Below are 13,575 nucleotides of genomic sequence, written 5' to 3'. Positions count from 1 at the left end.
CCAGATTGAGCTTAAATTTCAGAACCCTGAAAATGGCTGGTGGAAAAAAGCCAAGAAAGATCCGTATATGATTTGATAATAATAATATTTGTCCATGTTTCAAAATGATGAAATTCTGGGTTCTTTTAGTGACATAATAACAATTACTGCTTGCATGTTTTCTATTAGTTCAGATCGACCACTGTGGTGGCAGATTCTGTGAGTAACTATAAGTTATGAAAGAGCTCATTGCGTCTCATGGATTGTTCTCCAGAAGAGAGGCATTGTGTGTCCACTTTAGATGTATTCAGTTTGGACCATAACATGGATTTTGTTGTTCTTTGTTTCTAGAACGCATATGGACATGCAGCAAGTTCAGGTGTGGTGAGAAAAGGTTGTCCAGAAGTCTTTGCTCCTGTTCAGATGACTGCAGGGACAAGGGCGACTGCTGTGTCAACTATAGTTCTGTATGCCTAGGTGAGGTTTCAAATGCCCATCTGGTTCCACAGCAGCCGGACATCCCCCTACATGGTGGCGGGGTTTTGCATAGGTGTTGTTTTTTTACATTAGGAGCCATATTTATTGACCAACTATGTTAGCTGAAAAAATACTTTATTAAAGAAAAATTCAAACGTGAGTAGAGTATGCAAAGAATCTTGTACCTATCAATCAGTTGAAGAATTGCTATTATCTACGCACAGCAAATCTCATTCTATCTATAGTTACTCACTCTGCCACTACCACCCCTTCATGTTATTTTGATATTAGCTATACATTTAATGATGCCTTGTGGAAAGATGACTTCTGCAGTCGTGGCTGACTATCATGTCCCAGGTTGCCTCGTAGTAAATGAGGACAGTGTCTGCCATGTATTGAAAGAATAGATGTGAAATTACTGCCCATGATTGTAGAGTATTATGTAAACTGATGCTATTGTGATGTCTTGTCCAAGTGTTACAGGATTCTTTGAAATTAATATGAAGGGAACTAAGACATCAAGGATTTAGTACTAAAATATGTCGGGTGGATAAAAGGAGGGCTATAAATTTTGGCTAAAAATATTAACAACTAAAGAATGAAAAAGATGCCTTTAAGTTCTCACAAATTCAGTAATATGTTGTAGTCTTGCAATTATACATTTTTTTCTTCCTGGTATCAACTGGCTCTTATTTTTTTTTTCCTCATAGGCTCTTATTTTGCTTTCTATATGTGTTGTATTTCCCTAAAATCATGCCACATATTACCTATATATCTGGTTTATTTTGTTTTGGAATCTGTCATTGCCTCACAACATCACAATTATTGTTAACTGTTTAGTGTGTTCAACTTGTTTTATTTCTTGAAAATACTTTAGGAGAGAAAAGTTGGGTAGAAGAAACATGTGAGAGCATTGATGAGCCGCAGTGTCCAGCAGGGTAAGATATATTCTAAGATACTATTCTTTTAAGGTACTATTTTTTTTTTCTCTTTCCAAGTTGAAAAGATAATAATTCATTTTTGATTCATTAAATGTTGTTTTTAGTCAGGCCTTGTGGTCAGGCACTGATGGTGTAGAGTTGACTATGGAATGACCTCCCCCCTCTGGAAGCTCACAGAAAAAGAGAGGCCATGACTTTAGGTTTTAGTGTTTGTAAGCATTGAGTGGAAATCTTTTGTCCTTCTACTTGGGAAGGAAGGCTTTTTACTTTCATTTGTAGCTTTAAGAGTTAAACCTTTGGCAAATTACTTTATAGCTTCCTTTTTATTTTTTGTATTTTGGCTCACTTATAAATTTTGGGAATAAGCAATGTGTCTATCTGAGAATATTACATAATTTTTATAATTTAGGGATCACTGGGTGGCTCAGCGGTTTAGCACCTGCCTTCAGCCCAAGGCGTGATCCTGGAGTCCTGGGATCAAGTCCCACATCAGCCTCCCTGCATTGAGCCTGCTTCTCCTTCTGCCTGTGTCTCTGCCTCCCTCTCTCTCTCTCTCTCTCTCTCTTTGTGTGTCTCTCATGAATGAATAAGTAAAATCTTAAATTTTTTTTATAATTCATATTTGTTCTTTTTGTCCTTAAAGTATTTTGCACAGTGTCTTATGTGTACTAGGTAGGTCATTGAAACAATTTGTGTGGAATTCAAAGGGGGGAGTTTTATGAAGATGTTAGATATATTTATCTTGGCTCCACTTGAGATCTATTACCTCATATAATTTGAATTATTCGTCTTCAGAAATACATTTTTACCTTTTTAAAATAATGATATTTTTCCAAAGGATGAAAATTTTAAAACTGTACTTTTAGCTTACGTTGTTTGTGTATATAATTTATCTTTGCTTTATACAATGTATTTTTTTCCTTTGGGATGAGAGAGTACATTTTTTTGGAAACAACAGTAATAGCAGGTGCAAAAACTAAACCCTAACCAAAAGATTAAAACAGAAGAGACTTTTTTCAAAGGGAACTCTCTTATACCTTAAGCTGTCTTTTAAGTCCAAGGTATATTGGAAAATTTAGATTTAGTGAATTTTGAATCTTTCTTTCCCTTCTACATATTGATCATTATTTTTGATTTGTAATGTCGATCTTTTTAGTGGATCTTTTTAGTGGAAAAAAAATCCTTTCTTTACAATAAGATTATAATTTAGAACATGTGTTATTATACTGGAAGTTATACCAGTATATTTATCTGGTGGCACAAGAAACTTATATTTTATGTTGCTTGAATACAAATGATTTTATACAGTTCTGGACTATTGAGACCCTATGTAGCTGATTCTGGAAACTTCTAACTGAGCTATGGTGTAAGTAGTTCTCAAATCTCTCTACAAAATAGTATCTTTCAAATTTAGTAAATTTAGAAACTAAATATTATATATAATTTATCTGATATAAGGTACCATATATTAGATTCACATAGAAACAATGTCAGGAAGTGGTTGCTCAGGAAAAAACTTAATGGAAGCAAAAACATAATTTAGAAAAATCCTATTTATTAATATTTATATTCCTACAAATTGGGAAAATATTATATTTTAGTAGCATTTGGCCCAGTTTTTGGAATAGCAGGGACTGTGAATGATATTCTCAATACAGTGGCTCAAAATGGTAGAAGTGTTTGAGAAATACTATTTGATGATGTATGTATATATCATATATATACATTATGGAATGTATAAGCACATATATGATATAAATGTAAAATCTCCTTTATAAGGATGCTTGCTGAGCTTGTAAGTTTGTTTACTTTAGATTACAAAATGATCTCAGGGAGAAGTCTTCATTGGACTTTTGCCAAAGAAGGAGAAGAACTTTCATTGGATGTGTGTATGTTCCTTCTGCTTCTTTATACATTTGTTTCTTTTCTTTCTCATTACCCAGGTTTGAAATGCCTCCTACCCTCTTATTTTCCTTGGATGGCTTCAGGGCAGAATATTTACACACTTGGGGTGGCCTTCTTCCTGTTATTAGCAAACTAAGTGAGTAACTTTGGAGTTCCCTGTTGGAGGTGTCACCGTTTTCAGTGAACTAGATGAAGCAGACTTTTTGTTTTGTTTTGTTTTGTTTTGTTTTGTTTTGTTTTGTTTTGTTTTGTTTTGTTTTGGAAAAGTACTGGCAGAATGTGTTTTACCAAGCATCTCTATTGCGAAGTAGTTGAACCTGATGATAAGGAGCTAGTTTCCAATATTGTAATTACTTTGAAGCTGCCTTTTAACTACTTCTAAGATAATACAGTTATGTGTGTGTGTGTATATATATATATATATACACACACACACATACATACATATATACATTTAGATCTCTATAGGCATGTATGTATTTTTTCTTAGAATTTTTGGGTTCATTTTGTGGAAAATAATAATTATTACATTTTAAAATAGAATTTCAAAAACTGAAAGTATTTCTGATATCACTCTAGTAATGTAGACACTGAATATTTCCCAGTTATCCTATAGTATCATGTAGCATCCTTCCAAATTTCTTTGCCTCATACAAAGCCTTAATTTAATGATTGTCCTATAAGTTATTGATGCAATAGTAGAACGGTCTTTTCTTGGTATTAATGCTAAAGTTTTAAGTCAAGTTAACCCCCAGTTTTATGGGTACCATTTGTATCATCATTGTTAATTGAAAAAGGAAAAAGATTGCTTATGGATCTAAAAATTGTGGAAATTTGCTCATTATCGGTGATCAATAGTTAAGCATTACAGTATAATACAAGACTGAAATAGAAGCAAATACAGTGATTTTAGTGTTCTGGAATTCTAAAATATTTATTAGACTCTTGAGTACTTGAGATTAGTTTAAACATTAAAATCACACTCAGTAAATACACATGTGCATTTATTTTACTTTTATGACAAAATTTTGGGAAAACTTTTTAAAAATTCAGTTTTTAATTTCTACCTAGAAGAAAATAATTTTTATAAATAATCATTTGACATGAAAAAAGTCCATAGCAAAAAGCATGCATGGGCAAGGAAGGCTCTGTTCTTATCAGTTAGGCCCATGGGCTTTGAAGCTTGAATCTAGTCCTTTGCAACCATTAGGAGGAAAGATGGCAAACATGGCATCTTGAGTTCAGAATTAAGGAGCTGTAGCTAACTATATGCGAAATTCAAAAAGAAATCAGTACACAATTAGCCTAAGCCCCAGCTTCGCATAATTGGGGAACATACTCTGTAATTCTGCACTGTTTGGAAGGCATTGAGATAGATCGACACATGCCAGTTCAGGAACATTTTTAGCAATGATGTACTGAAATGCTAGAATCATTAGTTTATGTGTTCTTTTTTCAATAGTAGAGGCAGGAGAAAAGGAGCATGACACCAAGGCTAAATCTGGAGCAGTCTGACTTCTGTGCTTTCTCTAGCTTAAAGCCAGAAGATATCTTTTATCTTTAGAGCCGTGTTGAGTTTGTCCTGAATTAGTTGGTTGTGGATTTTCAGATTGGGATACTGTCATCCCAGCTACTGTTTCACCCATGTTTTAATGTTGCAGATTTTGCTACCAGTGGAGTTTTTTTTTTTAAACTACCTCTTATAATTTAGGTATGTAAGCACCAAGTAATATCAGACAGAGATCTAGTAGGCATCCTCGTTACAAATGGTCCACCTAGAACTTAAGGTTATTGATGAGTATGGGATAATTATTTCAATGGCTTAATTATTTTGTTTGATATTTTTCCGAAAAAAATGAACTCTTAACATTGAATTTGAATCTACAGTGTTGCTTTATAAGTAGCCCTAAATTTTTATATGGTTATAAATTCCTCCTGGGTTAATTTTTTAATACTATTTAGACTTATTGGTAGCAAAGCTAGATGATGTAAACCGATTATCAATTGTATTTAATAACAATCTTTAATTTTTTCCCTTATAGAAAACTGTGGAACATATACCAAAAACATGAGACCAGTATATCCAACAAAAACTTTTCCTAATCACTACAGCATTGTCACTGTAAGCTCCAAGTTTCAACTTTTGTATGTTCACAGAAGTGAAATGTAAATGTTACATTTTTCGAGGGAATAATTAGACATCAGATCAGAAAAGGATAACTTTTCCAATATGTAGTTAAGCAAGGAAACCTAGTCTTTGCTCTGCCACTACTGCTGCAGTTTGGGGAAGGTCATTTTACCTTCTGGTCTCAATTTTTCCATCTTGAAAAGAGGTGACTAAAGTCTCTGAGAAATGATTTCTTGACTTCCTTTTGCCTTTCCAGTCATCTTGATGTTTGAGTTTAAGCAATCACTTTGCCTGACTCTAGACAGGATTACAATCCTGTTTCTGTTTCAAAGTTTCCCAATTTAATTGGAGTCCAGAAAAAAAGTCAAATATATTAGGCATTAGGGTTGAAGCCAGAAAATTAATTCCTGAGGTTGTGTTAATGCAAGCTATTCTCAGACTCAACTAAAACAAAGTTTATTCTACAAAAATACTTTACTCAGCAATGTGAAAGGAAAATAGAACACTCTTAAAAATTGAAGAGGTTATAGGGATGCCTGGGTGGCACAGTTGGTTAAGTATCTGACTCTTGATTTCGGCTCAGATCATGATCTTAGTGTTGTGAGATCCAGCATGAGTTAGACTCTGCTCCTTGTGAAGTCTGCCTCTCCCTCTGCTCCTCCCCCTGCTTCTACTCTCTCTCTCTCAAATAAATAAATAAAGAAAGAAATTAATTAATTAATTAAAATCTTTAAAAACATTGGGGAGGCTGCCTATTTATCTAGATCCTCATCCATAGCATTCCTACTTATTACATAATTTAAAACACAAATATTATAAAACATCTTGAGTGGTTGATTGTGTTTTGACAATTCCATTTCTTTGTTTTTCTCTCCTTAACCTATGTTAAGTTTCTTGTAGCTTTAATTACCTGTTTCTCTTCGATGATTTTGTTCTCTGAATTTATTTAACATTAAAAACCTCACAACCTGCATAAAACTTGTTTTTATATTTTTTAGGGACTTTATCCAGAATCCCATGGCATAATTGACAATAAGATATATGATCCCAAAATGAATGCTTTCTTTGCACTTAAAAGTAAGGAGAAATTTAATCCTGAGTGGTACAAAGGAGAACCAGTGAGTTGTTTGTTCATTTTAGCTAATAAAATAGTTTTTTTAAATTACTCTAATCTATTTCAATCACAGTAAAATAACAGATTTACTGAAGCTTTTAATAACCTACATCATTTATCATATCTGTGGTCATCCTTTTGGTGATGGAGATGAATGCTGATAATCCTAAATACAGCTTGTATCATTGTATAATGAGAGTAATTTTATTTCATAGCTGGGTTGGGGAAATTCTGAACCATTTTTCTTTTCTGCTTGATTCTACCTTCTTGTACTAGTAGTTTATAACTGTAGTCTGGGGGCCACATTTTGATCCACATATAACAAATTGTTTCCAAAGGAGGTAAACTTTGAATTCATTTATATATGCTAACTTAGAAGATTCTTTCTTGCTGTGATTTAGATGTGTTCATTGTATTTTTTAAAAATTGCCCCAGAAATTCTGTGGAGACTTTTTTGGATAGTCTCAATATTCCTCTTAGAAGGAAAAAGAGCATGATGTTTAATTTTCAGGAAATAAATTCAAATTCTAGTACTGATATTTAAAATTATGTGACTTTGGGCAATTTTTGCTATAGCTTGGTTTTCTCATATTTATCCTGTAGATGATACCATTAACTACCTCATGGGGTTATTGTGAGGATTATCTAAATTAATAATTGGGATGCTTATGGGGATATTATTTAGAACTATAATTGGCAGTAAGTACTTAATAAGTGTTAGTTATACAACAAATATGTCAACAAATTAAACAGATGAATATTTGGGAATATTTTCTTCTTTCAAGGGGAGCCCATTAAGTAGGTAGGGTTAGGGCTCTGAAAGTTGCAGAGGTTTTCAACTGATGGTGTCTATATTTTTTTAGACTAATTTAATCTCTAATTATTTCATTTCATTTTGCTGCTATTCAGAGTCCTATTAAGTGATTATTTTAGTCTCACTGCAGGAGCTTACTAACCTCAAAAATACTGTAGCACTTGAGAAGAGTGCATTGATGTCACATGAACATATACTTTCCTAACAGATGCACGGTTTTATAATTTTCTGAATTGCCTTCATTCTCTTCCCCAGATTTGGCTCACCACTAAATATCAAGGCCTGAAAAGTGGCACATTTTTTTGGCCAGGATCAGATGTGGAAATTAAAGGAATTCTCCCAGACATCTATAAAATGTATAATGGGTATGTATAGTTGTATTTTTTTTCAGAATAGCTTATTTGTTTTAAATCTCAGCTTCTCCTTGTTATCAAGTCTAAGTTCCAGCATTTCTGTGATGCGTTGGCTGAAAAATGAGAATGGTCAGAATAAGAACTCTATCTCAGCTACCTTTTAGGTGGAAGATAAGTAAGTTTTGGATACATGGATGGCCAGTAAAACTAGACAGTCTTGTTCTAGAGGTTTTCTAGAAAGTGCTGGTAATGTGTTGGAGTTTGCATTCAGATCTTTGGGCAGGAGGAAAAAATGAAGTTGTGGTGACTGACTCCAACTTTTATGTAAGAGTCACAAGTGAGTGAACTATCCAAGAGGTACCCTTTGTAGAATGTATCAACACATGGGTCATTCACCTGGAAGCAGTTACTGTCCTCAGAGAAATAATATCCTCAAGTAGATATAAGAAGAAAAATTTTTATTTTTATTTATTCATTATTATTTTTTAAAGATTTGCTTATTTATTTGAGAGAGAGAGAGAGAGAATGTGAGCAGGGGGCAGGGGGAAATGGAGAGGAAGAGAGTCTCAAGCAGACTGAGTGGGGAGCCCTACATGGGGGCTCAACCTCATGACCCTGAGACCACAACCTGAGCCAAAATCAAGAGTCATATGCTTAATAGACTGTGCCACCCAGGAGCCCCAAGAAGCAAATTTTTAAACCCAGTTACAGTTCTCATATGTGTAAATCTTAACCTTTGTTCCTTTATTGGGAAAAGAAATTTGAGTTTTCAAATAAAACTTTTACATTGTTTCAAACACAATGCAAGGGATTATTTTAGTCTTTCAGTGTTGTTTTGAGTAAGAAAAACACTGCCATTTTAAACTCAGACCATTGTCACAAATTGTTTCATTTTGCTTATCCTTAATTTTAGTTCAATACCATTTGAAGAAAGGATTTTAGCTGTTCTTAAGTGGTTACAGCTTCCTAAAGATGAAAGGTATGTAGAGGACTAATTTCTATGATAAATACTGCTTTGTTTTACAGAAATCACACAATATTTTTAAATAAGTTGCAAAAAAAAACTTTGCGATTGGCTCTGGCATCTTATATCCAAATGAATTTTTTTAATGTAGCTCTAATAGCCACATTTTGAAGAACTCCAAATCTGTAAATTATTTCTTAGGAAGTTTAGAAATGTTACCCCAGTGTTGTAGACTTTTTACTCACTGTCGATTGTTAAATTATTCTTTCCATTCTGTTTTACAATGTGTTTATAAAATATTACATTTTGATGCTGTTTGATTTAGACCACACTTTTACACTCTGTATTTAGAAGAACCAGATTCTTCAGGTCATTCATATGGACCAGTCAGCAGTGAAGTAAGTGCCTTTTTATCAGTGATTACTTCTAACTAAACCTTGCTTTGAAGCAGGCTTCTGGACCATTCTGTAAGATTCCATGATTCTGGAATGAATAAGATGCACTTTAGTAAAAATAGTAGGGAGAATTGGTCTTATCTAAACGTCTTGCAATGCTAAATTGAACTGGTGATAAATTGCGTATTCTCATTTCCAAAGCTTTCATTCACTCCATTTCTCACTACATCAACTTAAAAAACTAAGGGCTCCTTGGAAATGCTGAAAATGGGTAAGACTCCAATTTTCTATGTAAATAGAAAAGAGATTTAGAGATTTAGAAGATCAAATACTGCTTTCAGTTTTTGAGTGGCTATGTAATTTTTGTTTCTTGGAGCAGAGGAAGCGATAGCACAGATGATGATTTGAACTTCTTTCCTTGTACCTCTAAGCTGACTTCCCTTATGATGTATATTTTATCTGTAACCCAGGATCTGAAAAGAAACAAGAAATAAGATCTGTGAATATTGTTGGTCATAATGAAAGGAGAATCCATATAGCCAGGGACCCTAATCTCAGAATCCTTGTTTTCTTTTTCCCCATGTGACTCCAAGAGATAAAAGACCAGGAATAGCTAGAATTTCACCCTCAGGATGGATAGTTTGTGAGCTTCAAAGACTCTGTAGCACAGAGTCCAGACCAGAGCCTATACCACTGTGTCTGTCGTGAGCTCTGGTTTTGAGAGTGCTATTTGCTCTAAATGCTTCCTTCAGCAGCAGCAGGAGGAGGGGAAAACATGGCTCATTTTTTCTCATTTGAATTTAAAACACCTGCCTACACCATCTTCTGGTTTCCCTTGCCCCGGGAAGGGATTTTTTACTTTACACCAGATTTGCCTCTCTTAAAGCATAGGTTCCTCTTGGATGCCACATTGTCAGCTAAAAGAGACAAAGAGAGAGGGAAGTTGATCCTCAGTCTAGGTCAGTATTTACTCTCTAGGTTCTTTCCATCAAAACCCATCTGCAGCAGCTCTAATGTAGTTAGTAATTCCATGTGCCTTGCTTTGCTTCTGGCCTTCCACTAAGACAAAATGCTCCTGAGAGGTAGAGTAAAGAAGACACACAGCTGACAATGCAATGATGTCATAACTGGAAGGGAAAACCTTCTTGTTGGTGTTATGTTGGTTTGACAGTTGGCCAGATGCCTATTATTTATTTGTTCACTAAATACCCTGACACTTAAGATTCCTGTCGAGGTCAGTTTGTCTACAAGTAAGTCTGAGGATCATTTTGTAATTGTTTGATGATCAGCTCTTAGAAGTTGTAAAGTCTGCCTATTCTAATTTCACAGAAGATTTGCCAAAGGACTACTTTTTTGATTCACCTGCATTAAGATTGAGCCCATTGCTTTTCATCATAGTCGCCAACTTGTAAACTCTGTTAAATTCTAATATCTGGCACATCAAAACCCACCTTATTTTAATACTTTAAAATTCGAATTCAAGTTGGATAGCTTGAATTAGCTTGAATTAGCTGTTAAATTCTAATTCTGTTAAAATTCAAATTCAAGTTGGATAGCTTGAATTAGCTTTAATTAGCTGTTAAATTCTAGTATTTCTGGCACATCAAAACCCACCTTATTTTAATACTTTAAACTTTGAATTCAAGTTGGATGAATGAAAGACTGTATTGAAGGAGCTTGTTTCATATTTCAGTGAAATACATTGACTGTAGAGATGAAATACATTGACCATAGAAATAAGATTGATTTGATACATAACAGAAAGCACATGTAGAACTGCAAAGAATTTTCCTCAGGCAGCTTTGCAAAGAGAGCTGTAAAGGGAAATGTCAAAAAGCAAGTTGCTAAAACCATTTGCTCTTCTGTGTCCTTGTGATAAACTTGTGCAAAATACATGTAGTTTGGAAGGAAATAATAGGTTGTATTCCTAAGAATTCTAATTTTAAAAATCAAATACAAAGAATTATAAAAAGCATTTCATGAATAATTTTGACATCTGGCAGTTAAGACAATCAGATCAGCTGGTGTCATTCCTAATATTTATAATTGAGCACATATGGGATTTGGGCCCTTCTTTTGTTAATGAGTATTGTCTTAACTGACCTGTCTTAGCCTAATGTAAGTCAGTTCATCATAGCATACACTGAACGTTCCCTTTATTAACAGATATAGAAATAGCCATTAGTATGGAATCCATCATATGAAATTGCTTCCCTTTCTTAGGTCATCAGAGCATTGCAGAGGGTTGACAACATGGTTGGCATGCTGATGGATGGCCTGAAAGGGCTGAACTTGCATCGATGCCTGAACCTCATCCTTATATCAGACCATGGTAATCTGAATTTGTATCATTTACCCTTCAGGTTAAATGGTGCCAAAAAGAAGTTTCCTTGATTGGTTATTGTTTCATTATTTCTTCTGATTGTTATAGTTAATTCTTTTTTTTTTAATGTAGTTTTTTGTGGAAAGTTTTTAGAAAAAAATTATATTAAACATAAAGTACGAGTAAAACACAAAATTCACAGAAACCTAAAAGCCTATCAATGACAATACACCCAAAAAAAAAAAAAAATGACAATACACCCATCTCCTGATTTGGGGAAGGTGGTTTTTTTTTTTTTTTTTTTTTTTTTATGTTTAAGTGAAAGGAGGAGTCACATGTCCTCACTTTATTATTTTTTTTAATTTATTTTTTATTGGTGTTCAATTTACTAACATACAGAATAACACCCAGAGCCCGTCACCCATTCACTCCCACCCCCCGCCCTCCTCCCCTTCTACCACCCCTAGTTCGTTTCCCAGAGTTAGCAGTCTTTACGTTCTGTCTCCCTTTCTGATATTTCCCACACATTTCTTCTCCCTTCCCTTATATTCCCTTTCACTATTATTTATATTCCCCAAATGAATGAGAACATATAATGTTTGTCCTTCTCCGACTGACTTACTTCACTCAGCATAATACCCTCCAGTTCCATCCACGTTGAAGCAAATGGTGGGTATTTGTCATTTCTAATAGCTGAGTAATATTCCATTGTATACATAAACCACATCTTCTTTATCCATTCATCTTTCGTTGGACACCGAGGCTCCTTCCACAGTTTGGCTATCGTGGCCACTGCTGCTATAAACATCGGGGTGCAGGTGTCCCGGCGTTTCATTGCATTTGTATCTTTGGGGTAAATCCCCAACAGTGCAATTGCTGGGTCGTAGGGCAGGTATATTTTTAACTGTTTGAGGAACCTCCACACAGTTTTCCAGAGTGGCTGCACCAGTTGACATTCCCACCAACAGTGTAAGAGGGTTCCCTTTTCTCCGCATCCTCTCCAACATTTGTTGTTTCCTGCCTTGTTAATTTTCCCCATTCTCACTGGTGTGAGGTGGTATCTCATTGTAGTTTTGATTTGTATTTCCCTGATGGCAAGTGATGCAGAACATTTTCTCATATGCATGTTGGCCATGTCTATGTCTTCCTCTGTGAGATTTCTGTTCATGTCTTTTGCCCATTTCATGATTGGATTGTTTGTTTCTTTGGTGTTGAGTTTAATAAGTTCTTTATAGATCTTGGAAACTAGCCCTTTATCTGATATGTCATTTGCAAATATCTTCTCCCATTCTGTAGGTTGTCTTTGAGTTTTGTTGACTGTATCCTTTGCTGTGCAAAAGCTTCTTATCTTGATGAAGTTTGGGGAAGGTTTATACCAGGAATTCTGAATAGTTAAAACAAAGTTATTTAATAATAAATTTTGGTAAATCTAGTCTAACAATTTTAGATTTCCTTTGAGCACATTGTTGGGTGCTTTTTCTATTTTCCTTACCATGATAAATCTGATTTCAGAAGCAGTATAAATTAATTTTAGCACTATGTTAATTTCATTTTTACTTTGATCTTAGAACAGTAATAGCCTTGGGAGTACAGAAGTAATGAGTATATAAGAAAATAGAAAACAAATTCTTATTTGTTTTCTCTTGTTACTGTTTGCTTCAGAAATAATTACTAAAAGCTATTTCTAGAAACAGTTGTAAGAAGTTCTATGCCAAAGAAGCTGCAGTTCTGGAATGAGACTGAGAATTTTATGCTACCATTAGTATTTTGGGTGATTTAGGGAAAATAAGTGGGCTTTCCTTTTCAGTCTGAAACTGATATTCCTCCTCACTCACATAAAGTTACTATACTACATAAATAAGAAGAAACAGTAAATGAATTGTGGATGAAAGAAGGGAAAAAGTTCTTTGGTTTTTTTTGAAGTGGAGTGGTATATATAGCTGAAATTCTATGTCTTACCTATTAGATGTTTAACAAACATAAGCACTGAGCATGTAATTATTGAAATAAATTCTGGAGGTAAAAAATTCTCTTCTACATTTAAATTCCTTATTAAAATTGCAAAATGTTTGGGAATTTTTTTTCTTCCCAGGCATGGAACAAGGCAGTTGCAAGAAATATGTATATCTGAATAAATATTTGGGAGATGTTAAATTCTGGAGGTAAAAGAAATTCTCTTCTA

The 13,575-nt window shown here is 34.3% G+C and overlaps 1 protein-coding gene across 1 annotated transcript in view; it reads left to right on the top strand.

The window, feature by feature from the left end:
* Nucleotides 1-13,575, top strand: part of ENPP1 (ectonucleotide pyrophosphatase/phosphodiesterase 1) — a 73,796-nt gene that overhangs the window by 34,677 nt on the left and 25,544 nt on the right. The window contains exons 4-12 of the mRNA XM_038525686.1: nucleotides 331-456; nucleotides 1,334-1,394; nucleotides 3,341-3,438; nucleotides 5,345-5,424; nucleotides 6,429-6,548; nucleotides 7,614-7,723; nucleotides 8,625-8,690; nucleotides 9,001-9,073; nucleotides 11,294-11,402. Of these exons, the coding sequence (XP_038381614.1) occupies nucleotides 331-456; nucleotides 1,334-1,394; nucleotides 3,341-3,438; nucleotides 5,345-5,424; nucleotides 6,429-6,548; nucleotides 7,614-7,723; nucleotides 8,625-8,690; nucleotides 9,001-9,073; nucleotides 11,294-11,402 (843 nt within the window). The remainder of the gene's footprint in view (nucleotides 1-330; nucleotides 457-1,333; nucleotides 1,395-3,340; nucleotides 3,439-5,344; nucleotides 5,425-6,428; nucleotides 6,549-7,613; nucleotides 7,724-8,624; nucleotides 8,691-9,000; nucleotides 9,074-11,293; nucleotides 11,403-13,575) is intronic.

The sequence above is a fragment of the Canis lupus genome, chromosome 1, assembly GCF_011100685.1.
Source record: "Canis lupus familiaris isolate Mischka breed German Shepherd chromosome 1, alternate assembly UU_Cfam_GSD_1.0, whole genome shotgun sequence".
Classification (NCBI taxonomy): domain Eukaryota; kingdom Metazoa; phylum Chordata; class Mammalia; order Carnivora; family Canidae; genus Canis; species Canis lupus.
This window is presented reverse-complemented; position numbering and strand designations above follow the sequence as displayed.